The sequence below is a fragment of the Centruroides vittatus genome, unplaced genomic scaffold, assembly GCF_030686945.1.
Source record: "Centruroides vittatus isolate TY-2023 unplaced genomic scaffold, ASM3068694v2 contig_349, whole genome shotgun sequence".
Taxonomy (NCBI): Eukaryota; Metazoa; Arthropoda; class Arachnida; order Scorpiones; family Buthidae; genus Centruroides; species Centruroides vittatus.
Genome location: NW_027122172.1, coordinates 856277 through 882732, shown reverse-complemented (window position 1 = coordinate 882732; position 26456 = coordinate 856277). Strand labels below are relative to the sequence as shown.

Below are 26456 nucleotides of genomic sequence, written 5' to 3'. Positions count from 1 at the left end.
GTATGTTCTAATTTAGTTTAATTTTGAACGTGTTCGATTTTGTATTAGAATCGAACAACTGTAACCTGAGGATGGCCCATAAAGTGGGCCGAAAACGTTAGTTATACGTAATAAATGTATGTTCTCAGCAATAAGGTGTATTAGATGTAACTAGTATATTTAGTAAGAAGGCTGAGTTTGAGTTAGTGATTAGTTATATTAATGAAATATTATATAATGAATTTATTAAGTTATATATTATTTGATTGGCTTTCCATATTAATGTCGGTCATTTGTCCTGTAATTTTGTCATGTCTGGGACACTTATTGTCTTTTAACCATTTCACTGCCCTTTCAACTTCCTCCCTCATAATATCATTTTCATTTTCAACACTTAGTGGCAATATCTTCCTTAATTCATCTACTAGATTCTCTAATACATCAGTATCTAATGTTTCCTTGTATTGTTCAGAGCAATAACTTGTCCACCTCTATAGGACTTCCACCCTGTCCACTAAAACCTCTCCCTTCTCATCTTTGATTGCCACCTGCTTTGGTTTCCATTTCTGGTTGACATTTCTGATCATCTTATATACTTCTCTAGTCTTACATTCACCATAATATTTTTGTTTCTACACTGATCATCTAGCCATTTCGCTTTATCCATCCTAACTGCTTTTTTCACTTCATTGCACTTTACCTTATACTGTTTTTCCAACTCTGATCCATTTCTTGTTGATTTTTTCCTCTTCTGGTAGGGTTTGCTCAATTGCTTCTCTTATTGCCTTTATTATTTCTTCCACTCTTGTGTCTAGCTCTTCCATTCTGTCTAGGGTTTTTATCTTCTCAAGTGTATCTCTATATATGCTCCCCATTTTCTCATCATTTAGCCTTGAAATGTCTCTTTTCTTTTGGAAATGTGCATTAACTTTCCTCTTTAGTTTTATCTTTATGTTTGCAAAGACTAAGCTGTGATCAGAATCTATGTTGGCTCCCTGAAAGGTTCGACACTGTTGCACTGATGTTGACCATCTCCTTTGGATCAAAATCATATCAATCATGTTTCTTGTTGTTCCATCATTTGATCTCCATGTCCATTTTCTACAGTTCTTTTGCTGGAATTTGGTGTTGCATATCATTAAATCTTGATCTAGGGCAAATTCAAGCAGTCTTTCCCCTCGTTAATTCCTTGCTCCATATCCATACTTACCCATTACTCTTTCCCAACCTTCATTATTATTTCCAATCTTAGTATTCCAGTCACCTCCAATGATGATCACATCTCTCCACAGCATTTCCTCTATTATCATGCTTAGATCTTTATAGAAAAGTTCAATCTCCTCTTCACTGCTATCTGAGATAGGTGCATATACCTGGATTACTGTTATATTAAATGGCTTTGCTTCAAATCTTGCCATCATCAATCTTGCACTAACTGGACTGTATCCTAACAATGCAGCTCGTGCTCTTTTACTAAGCACAAATCCAACACCAGCTTCATGCCTTGTATCATTTCCCGATCAGATGACTTCACCACCATTCAGTTCTCCTGATGCTGTCCAACTCATCTCTGCTAAGCCTAATATGTCGCATTGATGTCTCTCCATTTCCTTCTGAAGCAGCTCTAGTTTTCCAGGTGACCATAACGTTCTGACATTCCAGGTTCCCACAGAGGAACCTGGAATGTCAGAATGTTACTCAGAAGTACTCATGTTGCTGGGTGAAGCTTTCTTTTCTTTCTTTTGTTAGCCAATTTTTCGACCCAATTCCGATTGCTTGGTTGGTGTCAAGAACCTTGTTTATCTAGGCAACATCCAAGCCGGCATCTTTTATCTTTTGCTTGTATTGACCAGTGGCGTGCCGTGACATTTGATGATAGGGAAGCTGTGTTTCTGTAAGAAGCCGACATCCAAGGGCAATCAGTTAATTGCGCGTCAGTGATGGCCTAGGGTCCATTCGTACGTGCGTGGTGGCGGAACAGACGTATCTGACAAAAACCGACAAAAAAGAAACATAAAATAAACATATACTATGTACATAATAGTTTGCTTTAGGACAATCAGCCGTTCGGACATCCTGGGCGTCGATGTGGTTTTTTTGATAGTCGATCGAAGGTGGCCCCGGGACAGTGGCGTTGACAAGTCTGTAGGGCACGGGGAGACTTCCTCTGTTGGCGTCGGGGACACAGTCTAAGTCCGAAGTGGCACGGGTTACAGGTTGGCACAATAGACAAGAATTTTTTTTTTTTTTTGCGCATTTACACACGGCGTTTTGGTTATTCGGAACCGAGTGCGAGGTGTCCTCGATTGTCGAGGATTATATCAATCTCCGTTCTTTCATCCATTTTGATTGGTCGTTCTCCCTCAATCATGCTTCCTGAGTGGTTGGTCCCTGGTTACTAAATGTAACGAGACTCTTACCTGGAGCAGGAGAAAAGTCAAAATCGAAGACGAATTCGATCTTCCACTGATCATAAGATGACTTCCGCGATTTATGGCTTCTACCTCGCAGTTTGATATAAACAATGGGTGTCCGACTACAAACGACTTTTACCTGTTTTTTTAAACGAATAAATTTTTCTCTAAATTAACTGTTTTTTCGCGTCTTTCGTGACGGGTCAGACCTGTCCAGTACATGACATTTCCATAAAAGTTTTAAACAAATACTGGAAATGACAAAAATAAACAATTTATGTATTTTAGTTCTAAAATAAAAATAATACATACATAATACAAATTGATATGATACAAACAATGATAGAAAAACTTGGTTTTTTTTAATTTTTTATAAACTAACTCTATTCGGCGATTTTTCCGCAAAGTCGTTAATTACTTTATCATAAAAGTCGCTGGTCGTCGATTCCATCAACGTATTTAAATGATCTTTTTCTATCGAAAGTAACGTTAGCGACGACAATTTTTCCTCCGACCGAGTGTTCCTGGCCAATATATGAATTTGCTTCGTGGTCGAAAAACTGCGCTCAACAGACCCATTGGTAGATGGTACCGTAAAAATTAATGATATTAAATCATATAATTCTTTTAGTACGTCTTTGTTCGGATCGACATTAATTATAATATGTTTTATGTCTAAGAGTTACTTGTCAATGTAGTCCGGACACGAATATAAATATTGAGATTCGCTACGTAATTTAGATAAGTCAAAAAATTTCCCATAAAATTTACTTAATTTATAGAATTAAAACACGCTTGGAAAAATTGTTTTTCATAATATTAAAATTATTAACATCTAAAAGTGATAGAAATTCTAAAGATTTTATGTCTGAAAATCTGTCAATATAATTACAGTATAATTAAAAGAAAATTATAATCAAACATAACTTTGAAAAAAAACGTACATAAAAATAACATTGAATACTCTTTACTTTTTAAATCTTAGACAATTCACTTAGTCAGATAGCTCCCTACTCGGTGGCTAAGGGATAGAATCGTTGGAAGCATTACACGTGTGTAGCTTCCACCAGCTAAACTGGGTGAGGTTGGTGCTCTGTAAAGCGCATGCGCCAATGTCCTCTGGCTGCTTTACACCATTCAGTTATTCTCGCTGTGGAAACTGTCTCGTAAGCTGCTTCCATTTCGCCACTCATATTCGAATATACAATAGCAATCTTATCGTTTTTTTCATATGTAGTATAGAAATTTGTAATAAGATACATAATGCAGTTATAATAAAATATTAATTTTAATTAATTCAAAGTAGGTTAAAATATGAGAATTTATATTTTAGAAAATACAAGGGAAGGTCATTGGAAGCGGTGGAAGCGGCGCTTCCACCGCTTCCAATGACGGCACGCCACTGGTAATTACATCAGATTTCATTCGTGTTATTGTTTTACAGTTAGTGCATCGACACTCATCTAACCAACCCTCCTCCTTTTTCCAGGCTTGGGACTGGCATGTTTTCTCTAGAGATTGCATGGCAGAGTTAAATAATAGCCTTGCCTACTATTTAAGGCAAAGGAGGATACAAGGGGAAAGCTACAGGAGTTTAAACCCTCTCCATTGAGACAAAAAAAATTTATTTGTTCAAAATGTTTTTTAAAAACGTTTATAATGGCCAATATAGTTTATTGGACCATATGCAATATAATCGTCATGCATACGTTAATAAAAGGAACTTATTCAAATATACAAATATAAAGATCAAAAACCCAATTCTTACTCAATATCTAATTATTAAATGTAGCCCTAATGCAGTCCAATACAATCTATCAGATCATTTAGTCTTATTCAAATATTTTTGATGTTAGTACCCCCTCTGGGTACATCCGTATCTGATACTGATTCGAGGAGCTCTGAAAACTTAGGGAAACATAAAACTAACAAATACCATAAACTACTGTGGGTAGATAGCTTATTTACTTAACATTAACACACACTTTAATAAGAAAATAAATATTTATTTAAATGAAATACGTAAAATGTACAAAATGTAGTAGGTGTATTTTTTAACTATTTTCTTGTACTGGTTCTAATTATTATGTACTGGTATATAGAAAGTAACATTTATTATAAAGAAAGGTACCAGTTTATTTCAAGTATGATTTGCTTTAAAAATCAAAATTTTTGTAAATAAATAAATATTTAAATACCTTTGTGACAGTCGGCCATATTGTATATATATATTTTATTGTATATAGTTGTAATCCTATCTTATTTTTGCAATTTCTTCCTTTTTCCTTTGTCTATTCTTTCTTAAACTTTCCATGATCGTTATTGCTGTGGGGCTGGATTAGCTGTTCTGAGAATCGGTAGGGACAATAGCAGGTAATGTGACCTGGGGAAAAAGTGGCTAAGAGAGGGGTCACTTTTCGACTAGATACGAAGAGAGTCGGACGAAAAGAGCAAGGCTCAATCGTGATTTCTGAGAGAGGAAAGAAGTTTGCGATAGTCTACTGAAGAACCGAAATATAGAGACCGGCATATTGGAGAACCCCGATAATTGAGAGAAGAAAGGATAGTGAAGAAAGCCACTATTGTCGAACCCAGGTCCTACACAAAGTACGTATTCGCCGAAAAAGAGAAAACCCCGGGTGAATCATCCCTTCATTTCTTCTACCTTTCCGCTATCCTATCTTTCTTATTTTTCCTTAATATTAAGTTAGATTTAAGCTAGATTTAAGTTAGGTTAGTCACGCGATTACGAGGGACTAATTGTTATGCACTTGAAAATTAACACACCATTGTGCTTTGTTTAGGGACAGAGAGTCCCCTGTGTGAAACACCTCAAATTGTAAGTCAGTTGGGATTCCTTAACAACAAAAACCTTATTTGTTCTAAGTGGAATAAAGGAACATTGTCTATTATTGTAGTCGTTGCAGTGTCCTTTTCTGTACGTTTCATTCGCGGGCCGTACTGCCTCACTTTTATAGAACACCACACCTTATTAATAACAGATACAAATGGATAAGTGCAAACAAAATATCTGCCTTCTAATAGTAACTACAGAAAAAATATGCAGTTTTAAATAGTAGCCATAGCTATTATTTGAATAAAACCGGTATGCAGAAAAATATCAATACGGTTTCATTTGGTATACTGCATGTACTGTACAGTACCTAGTACTGATTATCACAAAATATATACATAAGTTTGCCGACTCCCAAAAAAGTTGATTCCAGAAGTAAAAAATTTTAGATTTGGCATATTTTACTCTTAGTACTGTTAAAATGCTGGTCACCTATCTTTTTAGTCTGTTCTAATATATAATTCAGAAGTTGATTATCATGTTAAGTAAATATGATAACAGGCCTCAATTTAGGAGTCTTTGAATTAAAAAAAAAATCTTTGACAAATTCCAAAAAGTCTCCTGGCAAATCTGGGAGTTGGCAATGCTATATACATAATAAGACAGAAAAATGTAGAGGTGTGATTATGATTACTTATCACACACATCTAAGTTTTCTGTAGGCCACAGCTCTGTCAATTTTTGTTTCCAATCTTAGGTTGCTTCATAAAAAATGTTCATCTCATTGACCTCTACTACACACTAAATTTATGGCCTGTATTAAACCATGTATTATGTTGGTAATTTTAATGACTAGATAGTCTAGCCAAAATTATTTCAAATTTTCTTAAACATATAGTTACTTAATTTTTAGAAATCAGGACAAAAAAAAAGCAAAAAACTATACATAGATACTACATATTTTAAATTATTTATTTAGAATTTTGAAAAAAGAATGACCCAGAATTGAATCTATAACATTTGTTCAATAAGCAAAATTTTATTTTATCATAAGTTCTCAAAATCAATTTTTATCAGATACAAGATTTTCAAATAACCAATAATTATTTATTGCTTGTCTTGACATCATATAAAAGTATGTATACATGAAATATTTCATATCTACTTAATGTAAATGAAATAATTTTCAATTAAACTGAATTAAATTAAACATTCCCTCATTTACAATATATTAATTATTGTAAACTCTGGCATGTGAATAAAGCTAAAGATCTTTAGCTTAAAATTCTAGTTTAGACTTATACTCACCGTATAAACTGACTCCCAAACAAATGAGAAATTGACCACATTAGTAAACTTGAACAGAAATGTGAATATAGTAAACAATATATCTGGTAATCATAAATGGGGCTTTTTGAGGTTAAAATATCAATTTATTCACCATTATTTATGCTAAATATAAAAAGTTGCATATTAATATCATGTTTATAATATTACCATTAGCAAACCGGGTGCACTCAGCACAGAGAGACTACAATCTTATTACATAACCTAAGGTTCACTGAGAGAAAATTCTTTGTTTAACAAACATTTTCAACCTATTACCATATGCCAACTTTCGGTTTTGAACTAAATTTAAGAGATTGTTCCAAAAATGGAACATTCCAATTCAAATTTTTACATTTAAACTATTCTAAATAAAAATTTAAAACTAAACATATTAAATAAATAAATTACAAAAAAATATGTGGTAAATAAAATGAGAATAAAAATAAAATTAAGAAAGTATAACATAAAAGTAAAGCCAAAGCTGATTGTAGGAAATATAACTCAAGGGTTTTTATGTCATAGAAAAAAGTTTAGGGCATAAAATCCCTTAAGCTATATGTCTCCTACAATCAACTTTGACGTTACTTTTATGTTATACTGTGAAAAGTACGACGAAAGAAAAACACGTACACGTGTTGATCAATTAAAATAAATTTAATTTTGCGTTGGAAATAAATGGTACAAATTCTTTATAGATTCCCGCTGTTCCTCGGTGTTCATATCGTAACCGTAATCTGCATAGTACAGTTCCGTTACAAATGCCGCCCGACAATACTACTTAACTAGCGCGTGCAAAATTTAGTCAAACTTAAATTAATAGAAAGGGATAGAAGAAAAAAAAGGAAGTAAGAAAAATTATAGGATAGATGGGTACCCAATTACTTGGCTGTTGTTGGATGCAGATCCTTGTCTCGACTTATAATACTTGTATGCTCTCTCTTAAATGACAGTTTCTTAGCGTTTTCTTCAAGTGATCAAATTCTCTTCTCGATCTATTCCTTTTGGCCCTATTCCACAGAGCTCGCCAATTTCTCAATCTCGAGGTTCGCAGCCACACATCTTTCTTCGTTCATGTCCGGCCAAAGAATGTCCAGTGGAAGTTCCTTTTCCCTCCAGGCTTGTCGCCGTCTATTGTTTTCCCCTACCTCCTGTGGGCTACGGGTAAGTCCGAGTTCTCGGAAGTTTGAGACAATGAGACAGAAAATTGGAAAGAAGAATAGATTTATAGAAATAGAATATAAATTAAACTAAAAACTATACATAAATAAAGGCGTACAGCCACAAAACTATACATAAATAAAGGTGTATAGCCACAATACTTTCTTAATTTTATTTTTATTCTTATTTTGTTAGGCTAACCTTATATTTTTCATCATTTATTTATTTAATGCATGCAATTTTAAATTTTTATTTAGAACAGTTTAAATATAAAAATTTGAAATGGAATGTTCTATTTTTGGAACAATCTCTTAAATTTAGTTCAAGACATGAAGTTGGCCTATGGTAATATGCCAACTTCAGGTTTTAAAATTAGTTTTGAACTAATAGGTTAAAAACATTTGTTAAATAAAGAATTTTCTAATAAGCCAAACAATTACCATATTGAATCTGGCTACTTTCTGCTACTATTAGTAATTAAATTCTGAATAATTTAATATCGGTAATGACAATCATTTGGCTTATTAATAATTATTGTGTTTTGAGGTATTTATATATATATAAAGAATTTTCTCTCAGTGAACCTCAGGTTATGTAATAAGATTGTATTATCATTAGCATCACTCATATTTATATTACTTAAAAGTTTAACATAAAGTGATAATTGCACAAACTCATTGATTTGGTGTCAGCAGCAAAAGAAAAAAATGTGACTGTTATTACACTTTGGCTATTTTTACTCTAAATTATATTCATAAGGAAGAACTGAGTTACTCAGCTGAATTAATCAATGCATTTTTAACAGTGGATGAAATTTAAAGAATACTAATGTTTTTGACCTGGCCATCTTCAGACATGGACATTCCACTTTCAATTATCCACACCAAAAGGCAACTCATTAACATGGTCAAAAATGTTAGTGTTCTTTTTATCTACTTAAAACTGGGTTTAAGTTAATAAACATTGCACATATAACTAGTGTTACCACCCGTCCGATTTTCACCCGGACAGTCCGGGAATTGACTCACTGTCCGGGTGAACTATTAATTTTGTCCGGGAATTTCGTAGAAATTGTGAAATTATGACGAAACAAAGTTCTTGCAAATATTTTTATAAATTTACACTATTTGAACAGTGAAAGACCTCACATTCACTGAAACTCATCTGCCATTCTGCCATGTTACTCTGTTTATGCCGACGTGTGACGCGCAACCTGCCTCTCGACCTTTTCTTTTTCTTTTTTGCTTGCACGTCCGTACACGTCTTCTGTGGAGTCACGTCTAAATTATCTGTTCTTTCTTTCTTAATTTAGGTTACATACGTTACTCCTACGCAATTCCCTAGTCCCTAACTGTAACTGATTTAGAATCGGCATGCCCGTTATTCTTCTCATTGTAAAATGACATTGCGCATGCGTCAGGAACTTCTGTTTGAACAAACTCGGGGTGCTTGTTTCGTCGGGCTACCGCTCCTCTCCGGATCAGAGGTTTCTGTATTCTACTATTGATGTCGCGCCCTTGTGCCAGTGGTCATTGGCATGTTGGGTCTTCGTTCTCTCCAAACCGGAGAGCCATGTTTCTTGTATTGTTGTCGCATTTTGTTGTGTGTCTATTGTCGGGCCATTTTGTACTCTCCGAGTTGGAGACCGCTATTATTGTTGTAATTTACTGCACTGTATTTTCATTTACATTTCATGTATTGTCAATTGTTCTGTAACTCCAGGATGGAGCATTTTCACTGTTTATGTTAGGCACTCGCCTACCCACTGTATTCTTTGATTTTGGATTTATAAACAAAACTCTGTGTTGGCTGCTCATAGATCTACTTTCCTGCTATCCTGTCATTCTTATCTCGTCTTCCCTCTTCCCCTCTTCAACTCTTCATCTTTCCTCATTTCCAAGGCTAAGCCAATGGTACGGCCTCCTAAACTTTCTTGACTGACTGACTGTTCGAAAAAACCTGACCTGCCGTCCGGGTCAGCAATTTTGTAAAGGTGACAAAACTACATATAACCAATATCCAGCATGAAGGAACTAGAAGAAAGCAAACATTTTTCATTAGTGTTTAATGGGCATTGTAAGGGTAACTGACCTTTGCAGTTTGAACCTAGCTGTCGAACCAAACAATTCAGACGGAAAAGTTATTAGCAACAGGCAATGGCTGTCCACGTGTTAAAAGAGAAATGAGAGGGAGAGGGAAGTCAATCTACAAAATTTAATCTTCCTTCTCCCCTCCCTCTCTCAAATCACCCTTTTTTTTAACACATGGATGGCTATCGCCTATTCCTAGTATCTTTTCTGTCTGAACTGTTTAGTTTAACAGCTGAATTCAAACTGCAAAGGTCAGTTAGCCTGACAATGCCCATTAAACATGGATAAAAACATTTGCTTTCTTGTAGTTTCTTCTTGTTAAATATTAGTTATATGTGCAGTGTTTATGTTAGTGTTTTTAAACTTTATCCACTGTTGAGGCCATCAAAAGCATGTATGGACCCAACAGTGCACTTTTTCTCTTAGCAAGCTTGCTTATCCATTTTTTTTTTAACAAATGAAATATCTAGAATATTTCTTTATTAATAAAAAGCAATCTTAAAGGATTTATTGTCTGTTAGTAAAAATAACATTAATTTTATAGAGGTATGAGCCCCTAAGTTTTCTCCAGGCCCACAGGAAAAATTCCCAGCTTCTCTTCTCGACGACTCTGCCCATTGTTAAAGAAGCATTGATTAATTCAGCTTTCTAGATATTCATTTGACAATCAAATGAGTAGACTCAGAAGTACTAAAGAAAAATTCTATCATTCTGCACTGCGTAAATCCACGTCTCCTAATCAGTATGCCGATACAGTAGAGCATCGATTATCCGACCCTCGATTAACCGACCGCATTCTAGTTGGCAAATTCAAATGTCCGCCAGTGACGTGGTGCTACAATATTTGGTTATGTCTTAGCTACTTTAATATTATTTTTGTTAAATTTTTGCATTTTTTAGCTGGCAGCACTGGCTCGACCATGAAAGGGAGGCTAGTATTTAAACCAGGCCTAATACACTATACTGTGGTGTTCGTAACAAGAGGTACACGATCCCGCAAGCGAAATGGTACAAAATAAAACTTAATACAAAGTAGTTTTATTCTCTCTGAACAGGTTCTTTACATAGGATCCCAACTTTACAACTTCCAGAATTTAATATATATAGGCATTAAATGTTTGTCCTCAAAAACAGTTATCTTGCACACATGCGACAATCTGACGAGGACCGTATTCACTTACACTAACTTATACTAACTTAAAACTAAAAGAAATTGGAAGAATAGAAGAAATAAGGAAAGATAAGAAAAGTAGTAGAAATACCCGGGTTTCTTTGCGATGTGTCTTTTGGTAGGGAACAACTTCGGATCTCTCTCTTTTGTTACGTTTGTAGCCCTTTTCCTTATAGATCTTTCGTCTATAATCTTTTTCTTTCAGACTGAGTCGTCTTTCCTTGATGATCTCTCTCTGCACTTTATCCTCTTAGATCACCCTTCTCCCTTTCTGGAGCACTCCTTTTCAGCTCCTACCTCTTCGGGATTCCAACCCAGACTGGCACTCTTTCTGTCTGTTTTGCTTCAGGGCCTCACTCCCTCTTTTGTTCTTACTATTGAGGGAAAGATAATCCTCCCCCAAGGGCAAAGAGTTAGACAAAGAGAGTTCTAGGAAGAGTTAGACAAAAGAAAGTTCTAGAAAGAGTTAGACAAAGGAACGAAGAAAATCTAAGACTAATTCAATATAAAATATACAAAATATACAATATCATGGCCGACGGCCACAATACTAATAATGTATTTTTTCATACTTTTCGGTTATCCGACCAACCCCCGTCCCCAAGATTTAAAAAGTCGGATAATCGATGCTCTACTGTATTTTGTTTCAGGCAGTCCAAATCCATATCAACAATTACTTATATCTTGCTTTAATATTTATTTGATTGACTCATTATTCTTCTATTAATAATAATACCAATGTTGGTTTATATAAATAATCTATAATAAGTTATAATAAACTCAGTCAAATATACTGAAGTTAATAAATATGCATTTCCATTACATTAAAAAAATTTGATTTTTATAAAATTAAAATAATTTATTTGATATTCAATTTAATTCTCTTTTAGAAATGCTATTCTTGGCAATGAAATGACATAGCTAAAATGATCATGTATTTAAATTCATCATCTCTTTATAAGTATGCACAGTCACAATTTTCTGTCCTATAATTTGTATAGATCATTCATATATTCTCATAATAAAATAATGGTATATTCAGGACAGATATAAATGCAAATCACAAAATTTGTGCTACTTTTATTATAATATTTATGTAATTCAACATATTGTACTATATCAGAATGCAGTAAAATATAAACTTTAAATATTATAATTAATTTCTAATATTTTAAGCTTAAAACAAGGCTAAAATACTTGATTTAAATCTTTTAGTGCATTCTTTAATGTATTTTGTCTTTGTGTAAACAGTTTTGAAACTACTCGAAGAAAGCAAACACGAATTATCAATTATATTTACAGTTAAAGAAAATTCAATTAGAGCTTTCTGTTACGATAACAATAAAATACAGAAACTTTTTCCTAAGTCAGTTCAATGACTTGCATATAGATGGCAGATTTTATATCTCATACTAGAATTCTTGTAAAACAAAACTTGTATAGAAGTCATTTTTAAATCACCTCAATGAATAAGCTTTATTTTATCTACTAACCAGTTCTCTATGTTCAGTTTATGACAATTTGCCTATAATCTCTTCTCTTACTACATGTAAATATATGTCATTTTGATAAAAATTAACAGTTCCACAGGCTACAGTTATTGCAGTTCCACCTATGGAAACTATGTTTAGTTAATTGACAACATTTTTATTGTTTTAGATCATATTTTAACTGTTAGAACAGAGATTTAAAACAAAAATCAAATAAATGAAAACAAATTCTAATAGGGCTTTAAAAATTATAAAAATAATCTTTAAAAAGACAATTTTAGAAATTAGTTGCATTTGATATTAGAACAGAAATTATTGAGAAGAAAATCTTTGTTATTTGATTTATTGTTTAACGGATATAAAATTCATTTCAGGTTTACATGATATAATATCAAATAATTATTACATGAAAAATTATTCTAACCTGAAGAATTTTAAAGATTTTAAAAATTAAATTTTTACAGACTTATTCTAACCAAAAGGAATCACATAAAAAAATTTTTTTTAGTTTATTTGCTGACACACGAAACTTCAACAGATTAAAAATTGAATGAGATAATTTTTATTTTTTGATTTATACATCAATTAAAATATTTTATGGCAGATAGATAGCAGCTAAAATGAATTTCTGATATACAGTAGAGCATCGATTATCCGACTTAATTGGGGACCGGGGTTGGTCGGACAACCGAAAAGTATGAAAAAATACATTATTAGTATAGTGTATTAGGCCCGGTTTAAATACTAGCCTCCCTTTCGTGGTCGAGCCAGTGCTGCCAGCTAAAACATGCAAAAATTTAACAAAAATAATATTAAAGTAGCCAAGACATAACCAAATATTGTAGCGCCACGTCACTGGCGGACATTTGAATTTGCCGACTAGAACGCGGTCGGTTAACCGATAAGTCGGTTAATCGGGGGTCGGATAATCGATGCTCTACCGTAAATCTATAGCATATCATTACGAGCAATATCTTTGAAGAAATTTTAGTTTTGTCAATAACTAAAATTGCTTTATTGAAGTTCACTTTAATAAGTTTTTCTCTATTACTTTTAGGCAACTAAGCTCATTATCGGGAGACATGCAAATGAATCGGCTTGCAAGCTAAATCACTAAGAACCAACATTCCCTCTAAGTTGCGCGACCGCGCACTGCTCAAATCGTTGCCGCGCACGAGAATTTACGTGCCGCGCAGGCGAGCACGCAGGCCGATTCAAATCGTTCGCTTATTTCTCGCTCCGTCTGCAACATCATTATTGCTACGTATATTTCAATTAAATACATTAAATCGTCGACAAAAAATAATATTTTGTACGGAAGTATGTTTTAAAATAAATTTTAATCTCTACTTTATAATTAATTATTTTAATTTTTATAGGAAAAAATAAGATTTTATACATATATGCCGAGAAAAATTTTTTGCTCAGAATCTGCTCGGTAAAAATTTTTTGCTCGGAGAAGTACACGTTCTGCTCAGCTACAAAAAAAATAAGAGGGAACATTGCTAAGAACCGAGCCGATTCACTCGCACGTTTTGTAATAACGGGCTTGGCTACCCAAAACTGCTCGCGAAAAACTTTTATTAAAGTGAATTCTAATAAGACAGTTTTTTCTTATTATTTTTTTAAAAAGTTTGGACTTATTTCAGTTTAATACTTTTATTTTTTTATACCTTTAATGTCTAGATATATGAAAAACAATTCAATTAATTAAATAAATGGTCAATGTTAAAAGAATGCATTAGCAAAAAAAAACCAGTTTTATTCTGTTATTTTTAAAACATTTTACTTTCCAAAGGTTTGAAATTATACCAATAAAAATTAAATTTTCTCTGAAGGTTTCTTGTACAAGATCATTTATTTATCTATCTAAATTAAATATTTTTTTTCTGATTTTGTGATTTCTTTCTAAAATTACATAATGAAATGCACAAAGTTTCTTATTTATAAAATTTCACCAACATTTTTTCACTAAAAAAATATTTATCATTAGAAGGGCTGAAGTACCTGTGTAAACTGATTTATATTTTGCTTTAAAAAAGAAAATATATATTTTGTCAAGTAAAGTGGGACTTTTATACCTAAGAATAAGGCAAAAATACTAATTCATGTACACTGGCAACAATTTTTAGAAATTAGAAACTATAAAATGAAATTTTCTTGATAGTTTTCAATTAGTGAGCTGTTTAAGAGAGAAATTCCCTAAAAAGTAAGCAAATTTATCCTAATTATAGTATATAATGATGAAAGAAAGTGAAAAAATTTATTTCTTTACCCAATCCAAATTTTTTCAAATTTAAATTACGTAATAAAAATTATCCAATCACAGTACACTTTTTAAAAATTAAATTTACTTATTATAAATTCTGATTATTTTTGAAATTTTAATGATTAATAAATTATATATACTTTCTTTAAATTGAGGAAAAATTATTATTATTATTATTATTAAATAATAAATTATGCAATTAATTCATTTCTATTAAATATAAATTAAATTAAAATAAACTTAAATTATATTTTCTCTGTGCCGAAAATATTATAATTTAAATTTTATTTAAGTTTTGCTTTTTAATAAACTTTAAAAGAAGTTAATTATTAGTTTCATTTTTAAATTTACTAATTAAAAAAAATGTGAAATTTTCTAAAACAATACTGAAAGTTTGAAAAATAATTTGAAAAATTATTTTTTAATTAAAAAATTAAAGTTAAAAAAATTAAATTAAAAAAATAAAGCTAAAAATTAAATAATTTTAATCATAATTTTTAAATTTAAAACAAAGCCCTGTCTACGTATATAAAGTCTAAAGTTAAAATTAAAAAATAATAAATTTTAAACATTTTTCTTTAAACCCAATAAACTGAATTTAAAAGTAATACTTACGTGTAAAGAGGCCATAAATTTCAAATCACGTAATTTTTCCCCTCCGATTTCGTTCCTCGAGGAACAACGAGACCGCACCTACAATGACTATAAAACACAAGTGTGTCTTATCTTGCCGTTTGGTTCAACATCGGAACACGGGAGACTTACACCGAACGAAACACGGGATTAGGAGGGGAAAAAACCAAAACACGGCGACGACAGGTCCACAACACAAGCACCTGTTGTATAACACTATTGCGCCGACTCCAATTATATTAAAAGGGGGCAAGGACGAGGGGAGAAGATCAAACGGTCGTCCGCTTTTATAACCGGCGACGTCTTTAGTTTTTTCATATTTTTCCTTACGTTTTTCGGCCTCAAATATTCGAAGAGGGTTCTTTTTCTATCGTTTAACAATGTTAATTAACAAACATATAAGTTTTTTTTTTTTTATTTAACTTCAGACAAATTGTCATATTTTCCGGTAAGTTTCGCGGGTTATTGTTAGATTTAGCGCTTCTGTCGTGTTTTTATCTCGAAATTGTATAGATAAACTATCGGTCAAATATTTAATCTCTCTAAAATCATCCATTTATTGTATTTATATAAAATTTAACATTTTAGATAAATATGCAATTAAATCTAAAATGTGCATAGAAGTAAGTGTCGAGAAAATAGGGAAATTTATAAATTATTAATAATAAAATTTCACGTATATAAAGTTTAATGGTTTACGTATCAACGGAAATTGCGAATACAAGCTTGTGTTGTGTCTACAATGCAGGTTTATTTACCTATAAATCTATATTTTAGTGATTTTGTCTGTAAATATTTAAATATTTTTTCCACGTAAAGTTATATACCTAATAAATAATTATCATCGTTTGTGTGTACAAGTAGAAAATGTTCATGTTTTAATTTTTAAAAAAAATTTATGGAAAAATCTAATTAGGAAATGCATGCATTCTCAAACTACGGGACATTAAATGATCAAAAAAGAATATAGAAATAGGCAGTTTTTACACATTTTTCTTCTCTAAAATTCTCAAAATCGTCAAACTCAGCCCAGATAAACGTATTACTAAAATTTGCCTTTCTAGTGCAATTCATTAATATATATATCAATGAATCGCGCTAAGGAAGTATAAAAATAATACTAAACTATAGTGCTAAATATATATATTTTAATAAAAAGTGTAAAATTGGATTTTATTGACTTTTTTACCTATCTTTATTAATATAAAAGATTAAAAGTTATTTTCCCTTAACTTTTACTTTCGTTTTGTCCGAATAATGTACATTTGATGTCGTTCTTAAAACTTTCCTGGCAGAAAGTGCGATGACGACGTCAATTGTGGTAAAAAGTGCGCGCTATTGCGACCAAATAAATGCATCTCTTTTTCTTCTAACTTTTCATTTTTCATAATTTACTTCTTAATCCTATTTTATAATTTCGGTTCAGAACTCGGAAGAAACGGAAGTGCGACATTTTTCGCACGTGTTAAATTGCGCGTGCAACGTTTAGATTCATTTCCGATGGAAGAAATTCCGTAATATTATCCGATTATTTGTCTACAACATTATATATATATAATGATTGATTAGATGCGAACAAAATCGAATCGACGATGCGCAACCTTAAGGACCGATGAACTGCATTTCCCGGATGTGTACGTGACGTTCATTTTTGATCGAGTTTATTCTTCCAGAAGATTAGATATATACAATTATTTATTTTAAAAATATTTTTAAACGAAGCGCGAAGTCATTAATAACTCTATTTTAATAAATAATTTTCTAAGTTTTAAAAAGTAAATAAAAAATAATTTAAATTGTTAAAATTTGTGGATAACAGATGGCGTTACGTGACGTATTTTAAAAATTCTATTTTTCAAATTTTTTCTGTTTAAACATTATAATTTTTTAAAATTTATTAAATGTTGAAATAAGTTACGAAATGAGAATATTTTTGATGTCGTGATAATGCACTTTTTTCAAGTAGTCATTTGTAATGATTTGAAACGATTCATTATCACGCAACAGTTTGAATATTTAAAAGAAGTTTTATTCGTTTGATTTTCTCCTTTCTTTACGTAATAATTGAAAATTGCAGCTTTTTCGCGTCTAATATTTTCGTTCGCATTCCAGAATTTCTCTTAATAAATCATTTCCTTGTCCATTCAATTAAATTGTAAATAGACGATTTTTTTATCTCCTACGCGAATCAAGTATTCACACGTTACGGTTTTGCTCATTTGATAAAATAACATTCAAATTTCAGAGTTTGTTCTTCACTTGACATACATTTTTTTTTAAATTGACTTTAAAGATTTTTTTATTTTTAATTTAAATAGTTAAATTTTAATCTTTAGAACATTTAAGTGACTTATTTATTATAATATAAAAGAAATTTGCCTTAATTTACTGGTCTTAAGTTACTTTACTTTAAAAAAATAGAATAATTATACACGCGACAGATGGCGCCACCAAACCTAGATTATGAAACAATGTGATTGTTAATTAAGTTAAATAACGGTGATAGATTCAAGTTTAAATTAACTTTTTTCCAAGCGTTTTACAATTTAAATATATAGTTTTCGAGAAATGAGAAGATTGAAATGAGTTTTTTTCCAAACTTTTAACATTTTTAATGAAACGCTAGTTATCCCCTCGGTTACTGTTACCGTAAGTAGCCAAGATGGCGGCTCGTCTCTAATTCCAGCAAGGAAACAGTGGGACGCACGTTCTAACCTAACTTATTCGAATAATTTGGTTGCTAATAATTATGGTAATTTATTAGAATAAGTTAGGTTAGAACGTGCGTCCCACTGTTTCCTTGCTGGAATTAGAGACGAGCCGCCATCTTGGCTACCTAAGGTAACGTTAACCTTCCCCTCTTTGGTAATTATACAGTTTAAGGGAATACGAGTTTTTCAATTATTTTATTTTAAAAGGAATGTATATTTAATAGACATTCAGAAAACGCTAACATTTTTCCGGGCGACATGTGTATAAAGTGCTATAAACAAAGAAACATAGGACTACTTACCGATTGTGCCCCGTTCGAGACGCCATTGCTTAAGCTTGTCGTCCTGAAAGTGCGCACTAAAACGTGACTACACCTGTGACCAATTTCCGGGAAGCTTATTCTTATGGCAGAAGAATCCGTTCTTTTTGCACTACACTTCGCAGGAATCATGTGACAGGACAAATGCCGCCTTATTATTTTAACACGTGATTAGTTCTTTTGTCACTTCGAACAGCCCGCGGATCACAGTTTAACGAACTCTGCCTAGTTACGCTTCCGTAAGACCGTAACAACGGATTAACAACGGTTAAGGTTTGACAACGAAGATTTATCTTTCGATATTAACTCCGTAAAAACAGAACAAATAAAATAAATAATGGAATTACAGTAGACCCCCCTATAACACGGGTTCATATAAGACGGATTCGTATAACACGGCAAAAAAATTGCGATCGCGTTCGTATAACACGCTAAAAGAACGAGACAGATTGTCGTAGCCGACAGGATTGGTCCAATCTGGACCAATAGCGGACATGGCGCAAACCGTCGAGTTTAAACGAGCAGCGGACCTACTAAAAAACATTTATTATTCAACGGCCATAAAAATTATATTTCTATTAACGATGCCTCCAAAGTTCGGCAAATTTTTCGCAGAAAGAATAACTTATCGGGAAACACGCGTCCGCCGTTCGACCAGCCGCTCCGCGACGAAAACAAGCTTAAGCAACGGCGTCTTCGAACGGTGCACACTCGGTAAGTAATCCTACAATGTTTTGTTTATAGCATATTTTATATGGATTATTTCCCAAAAAATTATACGTGTTTTGGAAATGTTCGAGTCAAATTAGTCTAGAATCGATTAATTTTATGGAAGATAACCTTTCAAACAGCCGTACTCCCTAAACTGCACGAGTGCCGAGCTGCGAACTGCTCGTGTATTTTTAAAATCTAAGTGACTCGTACAACACGAAACGTATTTACCGCGTTATAGGGGGTCTACTGTACCTTAGAATATTTAGAAAACGACAATGGGCACGTTGCCCGTTAATAAGGGACCATAAAAATTGAATTTTTCTATTCATACACTTAGATAACACCTAAGACGAAGAACTCGAAACTTGTGGATAGGAACAGAAAATTTTATAATGTTAAATAAATCAAATTAGACTCGCACTCGCGCTTCGAACGTTTAAATATCAAAATTTGAAATAAACAAAAAATAACCTACAATTATTTTTCTTAATTCAAAACAAATCGTCACCAGCAAATTTTTCTTTCTGTTTATAATTAATGAACTACGCTAGAGTTCTTTTATTTAATAAAAGTTATTAAATCTATTTTTATTTCATATACAATAGTATACAAAAGCTATAATTTTATGGATGAATCTACATTACTCCTACATATTGGAATATAATATAATAATAATAATAATCTTTATTTGACGTAAAAGGCTTTCGCCTGTTACAAGGGCGTATATTGGAATATATGACCGGGAAGAAAATAACATATACGTACTTTTTGGGGGTATTTTAAAGGAATTTTGTAAAATTCAAATAAAATTATCTTATTTACATTTAATTTTTCTTTTTCTTTTTGAAATTGATGCTTCCTTCCTTTTATCTGGTTTTGTTTTTACCTTAATCATTTCATCAAAGCTGTCGTCTTCATTTTCACCGGATTCACTAAATTCCATTTCCTCATCTTCACCTAACAAGTCTGTCTCGGATTCTTTTCTCTTTCATTTCTTTAATGTACAGTACCTATTGAATATGGATTTGTGATACCTTCTTTCGAGGACGACGCCAGCCAATGGGCCAGGGGGCAAGATGATGTAAACTGATAGAGGATACGAATTGTATGCAGGTAAAATAAAAACGATTCGTAAAGTTTTAATCATTTACTATGTACCGGAAAAGAAATATCTTATTTAAATAATTTTTTCGAATTTCTAGGAGAGGGCAGCTGCCCCTCTGCCCCCCGGCGATGCCCTTGCCTTCTTTATTATAAGGTTTCGTGAAAGCAGTTTTAATTTTAGAACTTATAACATTCAATGGATTGTTTCTTTCCGGCCATTGTTATTTCGACGATACTATCCACGTCCTAATAAACAGCTGTGGCCGTTGGCCATATTACTGTATTTTGTAATTAATTAATAATTCTATAAATTTAAGTTAGGTTTAAGGTTTCTTTCGTTTCTCTCCCTTTCCTGTTGACTAAGAAAAGGACTTCCTTCTTAATTGCTTTACTATCTGGTGGGGAGTGATGCCTCCGACACGAAAACAATGTTGTAAAAAACAAAGTAATAAAAAGAAAAAGAAACAGAGAGAAGGGATCTCGGCTCTCGACGAGGAAGGTCGAGGGGAACGGGCTCTGGGTCGGAGCGAAGGAAGTTAGGAAGTGAAACTCGACGAGGGAGGTCGAGGAGAAGAAGCCATCCGGTCCGTTAAAGGAGGCCGAGAACTTTCTACTGGACTGTCAATTTTATTGGACGGATTCGACACCGACAATATTGAGAAAAGTGGATTATCGACGAAGTAAACGGGAGAGATATAGTAAAAGAGATTAAGAAAGAGCCAAGGCAGGCTTCGTCGATAGGAGTAGATGATCGGAGACAACAGTAACCCCGCCCAGTATCACGGAGCATCCAGAGAAAAAACCCGGGTATTTCCACCTTCCCCTTATTCTGTCCCTATATTCTCTCTTTCTTCCTTTATTATAGTTTGTAAGTAGATTGAGTATAGATATAGACACTTGTAACAATAATTGTGTTGTTTTATGTATACCGGATCTTGTATTCTCACCACCTACGTGATGGGATCCAATGTACAAAAAACCCGATAATATAGCGAATTAAAGAATAGTTTGTAAAATAACAAGAAAGTGTTTGTTAATCCTCGTTTTGTTCGCGAAAAAAACGAAACAAAACTTTTCATTCGTTGTCGGTTATCACACAGTAATGCTTCAGTACTTCGATGCTTTTCGGAATATCTTCGAGCTCTTCTCTAATCAGAGAATTAACTATGAAATTTTTCAGTAAAGTTAGTTGATGTAGATTTGGATCTGTTTTATTTGCAGATATTTTCAAACGCGTGTGGGCTATGTAATTCTAGAGTCAAACGTTTTATGTGGTTTTGAGTAGAATTTTTTCCCAACCAAGATGGATAATTTATCATTCGTGTTAAAAAACCTCCCATTAAGTTACCAGTGTAGCCGAGTAATAAATGACAGAATCCCGAGAATCGCTCGGCTTTGATAAAAATTTAAAAAGTTTATTAATTACAGTTAACACCGAGAGTTTCCAAAGAAACAATTGTATACACTTACTAACTACTAATACAAAGACACTTGGGACCACCCGTAACAATATCACCAATTGATCCCCACGTACCGACAAAACAAAGGACTTATTCTAACTTATGTCTAGCTTAATTAAATTTACAAAGTAAAGAGCCCTAGAGCAAGTTAAGATTAATAAGAATTATACAGGAATTGTCAGAATGAAAAAGTTCAAAGGAGGGATTGGCAATAATAATAAAAATAAACCTCGGATCCGCTCCTTAATAATTGTCTTTGTTACGTGCTCGTCCTACTTTCCTCTATCCCCGAAAGTGTCTTCCTTCTTTCCGTTCCAAATTCCCTCTCTTCTCTGCCAGTAACCCCTCGACCGACCGGTTGTCACCCCCTTTTGTTTTATTACAGTTCAGACCACGTGGGTCAACTATCTACAGTGTGGTTAAGTAAACAGAAGCCGGAAGTACAGTTTTTACCGCAGGAAAAGAGTATAAGAAAAGTAAAGAAAAGAAAAATAAATAGCAAGGCTTAATAAAGCCACAGCAGAGATTACACTGGAATAAATTACTTCTACCCGTAACAGACTTCAACTATAGAGGGGGTGCACGTGACGTCACATGACTCCGCTCACATATACGGGCGCCATATTGGTTGCTGATTTCGCGTTACCCTGCTTGATCACTTTATTTCGTCAACGTGGAAGAAAGGAATTTTACTGGCTTTGCAGCCGATTTAAAAGGTAATGATTTGATAAAATATAAAGAGAAAACTTCTTTTATTGAATTGGATCCATAAGAAATGAAACAAACGGATTTTTCATCTAACGTTTAACCACGTGGCCAACTATAGAACATGGAGAGACAGTAAATTCTTTGGTTTTAACAACTAACGCTGTCCACTGGACCAGATGAAGGCATACAAATCACTCGATGCTCATAATTATTTGACAAGCGGATTTATTTATCGTGATATTTTATTCGTAATGATTTAATTTTGCTTGTAGGAAAGGTACTGTACGTATCTTCATTAGTGATGTAACGAATATTAGGTTACTACCCGGTATTCGGCCTATTCGGCCTATTTTTCACTATTCGGCCGAATACCGAATACCTCAAAACAGGAGTAAGACATAACAAAAACACAGTAAATTAATCATTTTGGTAACTTTTATTAATGCCGAAAATTAAATTATAATTATTAAAGTTAATAAGAAATAGCGTCTAACTCTAGTGTTAAATTATTTCGTAATTAAATAATATTATAGCGTTTATCTAGCCCGATATCTTATGGCATCGATGGCGTGTAGGTTAGAATGTATCGGGCATTAATGTTATTGTTTAGTTAATTATGTTATATTCGTATTCGCGTATATTTTAATATTTTTTACGATGTTTTAAAATGATTTACGAAACGTTTTATTGAAACTTATCGTATTTAAAGAAAGAATTATTTATCTATTTCTAGAAGACGAGTAACTAATATATAATTTATTTTATATATAAAACAAAGAACGAGCATTTTTCATTATATGCAAAAGATAACATTTGAAATCATGTTAATTTTAAAAATATTGACAAAAACAATAGCGACAAAATATCACAAAACTTCACAAATAGAAAACCCCCAATAATATATTTGAACTGTTCCACAACTGGGCAGAAACTAGACCATACGTCCCCACTAAAGTATATCCTTAGGGCACTATTCGGTCTACAAATACGTAGTAAAAACAAAATTTTAGTGCTTAATTAAAGAGTTAAAAAGATCGATTGCAAATAAAATAACTTATAAGTTATAACTTACATCTAAATACCAACAACTGCCGAATCGTAGCGGGCTATTTACGGCTATTACATAAATTATAAACCAATTTGGCCCTAGAGGTAGACGTTAGGCTCTATCTCATATTAACTTTAATAATTATAATTTAATTAATTAATTTAAATAATTTAGACCTACTGGAAGAAAAAATCGTAGTGACAGTGGGCCAATAGAGAGCAGGGTGCGCGATCCTTGCCATAATTTTTGCGCGCCAATTTTTGTACTTGCGTTAATCGAGCCGAATAGTTTGGCCAAATATTCGGTATTCGGCCACTTTCCTAGTCGAATATACTATTCGTTACATCACTAATCTTCATGCGAGACTTCCATTACTCATAACATAACTGCGTTAATATAAAGATGAATGTAATTTTATATTTAGTCACATTTTAAGTCAAGTTGTATTTATAATTACCATTACATTTTTTCTTTTATCACTATGGTTTTGTGTTGCGCAAATCTCTATTATTAAGATTAAATAAATTAGCCTAATAAATTGGAGGGCTTATCACATCAGGGACTGACTGGAGCAAAACAGACTAAATTTTTACAAAAATTAGCCTTTAATTAACCACAATCAAATTTTTAGTAGAATGCATTTCGGGCACAAAAACTTCTCATCAGCCTACATACACCTATACAGTATAAACACAAATATCTATCAAGACCATCTTAACATAAATAGCAATTCCAGACTAATACATCCTGCAATTGGCTGATCAGGAGTTTTTGTGTAAAGGAGTTTCCAAATAATTTACTGTCTCCACGTTCTATAGTTGGCCACGTGGTTAAATCGTTGGATGAAAAATCCGTCTGTTTCATTTCTTATGGATCCAATTCTATAAAAGAAGATAATTCTATCCAAATCTCTTTATATTTTATCAAATCATTACCTTTTAAATCGGCTGCAAAGCCAGTAAAATTTCTTTCTTACGCGTTGACGTAATAAAGTGATCAAGCAGGGTAACGTGAAATCAGCAACCAATATGGCGGACGATTGTTTTATTGGACGGTGCGATGACGTTATATCACGTGACTGCACCCCCTCTATTCGAATTTCGGATTTACTTCTCTACCAAATCTCTGTCACAAATGCTATCCGCCGTACCACTTAATAATTGTACAATTATTAAGTGGTATGGCGAATAGCATTTGTGACGGAGATTACATTTCCTTTAGCTTCTGCAGGCTGAACATTAATATGATTTTCTTGAACAAACAATGGAATTAGAGAATAATCATTGAAAAATATATCAGATTTTTCGTGAATTGGCGTATTTTTTGTTTCACCATACGTGAAAATTTTTCTTAAAACATCAAAAGGACCTAATTTTATATTTTTAGTCTCTTAGCCAAAGTCTCCTTTTGCCTGGTTGCAGTCAAATGCATTTTAGCACACCAAAGTGAAAGATTACGAACAACTTGTCTAATGTCTTGATTAGAAGCAACAATCGTATCTTGCAAAATATTTGCCGCAATTTGAATCTTCTCCTTGAATGCAATTAACATTATTGCAGATTTTATTTGTTCAACTTTAGGTCTCACAAATCTCGAGTCAAAACAATAGTTTGCGAAAGAATGTATCTTAGGACTAGACCTATCGTTACATGTACAGATAATTGGAATTTGGCTTGATTTTATTAATGCTATTAATTCTTGAATTCCTCCTCGATCTTCGTTGCCTGCCATACCGTCCACTTCGTCCACGATAATGGCATGCTGCGAAGATATTTTTTTGTCACTGACAGAACGGTAACAAAATTATTTAGTGTCTTGTTGCCTAATATTTCCATTACTTCTGCTTTCAAGCTTTTCTTTGATCTGGTATCAGAAGCATTCATTTCTATATAATCATGACAGCACTCTTTACAGACTAAATGAGCCGAAGTTGTCTTGCCTATTTCCGGTGGACCAGAAAGTAACGCCGCTTTGTATTGCGAGCCATCATCTTTACTACCGTGACTTTGTTTGACATACAGTACGTGTTGTTTGTATAACTTATCGCTAGAGCTAGAGCTAGGATATCAAAACAAAAAAATATCATATAAATATTTATAACTTAACCTTTATGGTTTTTATAACTATTTATATGATTTTTACTGCCTAGATGTTCTACCTTTTATTATCACACGCGCAGTATGTTCAGTTTGAAATGACTTTTAATTAATTTCTAGGCCTACACGTGTAAGTTTCCCAGTGAACTCTAGAATGAATCGTTATTTCAGTTTTAGAATTTGTTTAAGGAATGATGATTTATTCTAGAAATAAAAAAGAAACTATCGAAGATTTTCTGAAAAACTTTAAATGGTTATTGTGTTTAATTTAATTCCATTATTATGGTAAAAGACCTTTGATGTAGCGCGCATAGGACCGGTGTGGTTTTTTTAAACTCTTTCCACCCTGTGGGCGCTAAGAAGGTCTTTTTTTAGCAAGCCCATTATGGGTTCGGCCTAGGCCCACAACGGGGCGGCCGGGTGGTGAGGGACGGGGGCCCGACATATCCTGACGGACCAGCCCGAAAAATTGCCTGGGGATTTTTCGACCCGTCCCGATTCGATCCAGGTCCCTCATCTATTTAGAATAAGTTCTGTTTGTTTAGTATTTTAAATGAACAATCATAAAATCTTCGTTTTTTCTTAATTTATTTCAGCAAATTATCTAAGAATAAAACTGCACGAAATTACTGTTATCTATTACAGCAAAAACGTACAATTGCTTCGTGTGAACTTTTTATGAAAACATTTAGTTTTAATAATCTTGAAACCGTGTCGGTAATTGTTCGATTGTTCAACTGAATTGAATAAACTCAAAGATGAAAACTGCCAAGTATTTCGGGTATTTGCATTATATAGTGTTCAAGAGACAAAAAAAAACATTTAATATTTATATCAATTTTTATATATGTAAAATAATAATTTTTGAGTTAATTTGAAAAATTATAAATTTATTTCGGAATTTGTAAATTACAAATTTCGTAGTAGTCACTGGTGATGAGATGGCAACTTGTTGCTACCACGTGCTT

The 26456-nt window shown here is 32.8% G+C and overlaps 2 protein-coding genes and 1 pseudogene across 2 annotated transcripts in view; all 3 read right to left on the bottom strand.

Moving 5' to 3' along the window:
* The window catches only part of axo (axotactin), a 178737-nt gene extending 163071 nt beyond the window's left edge, over positions 1 to 15666 (bottom strand). The window contains exon 1 of the mRNA XM_067269237.1: positions 15310 to 15666. The gene's annotated coding sequence lies outside the window, so the exon portion shown is untranslated. The remainder of the gene's footprint in view (positions 1 to 15309) is intronic.
* Positions 681 to 1397, bottom strand: LOC136974495 (craniofacial development protein 2-like). Its single transcript, XM_067269405.1, has 2 exons — positions 1190 to 1397; positions 681 to 1129 (listed from the first exon to the last, which is right to left on the bottom strand). The coding sequence occupies exons 1-2, from the start codon at positions 1395 to 1397 to the stop codon at positions 681 to 683; spliced, it is 657 nt and encodes a 218-aa protein (XP_067125506.1).
* On the bottom strand, positions 1500 to 26005 carry LOC136974494 (replication factor C subunit 1-like; annotated as a pseudogene).
* Between the last annotated feature and the right edge of the window lie 451 nt (positions 26006 to 26456).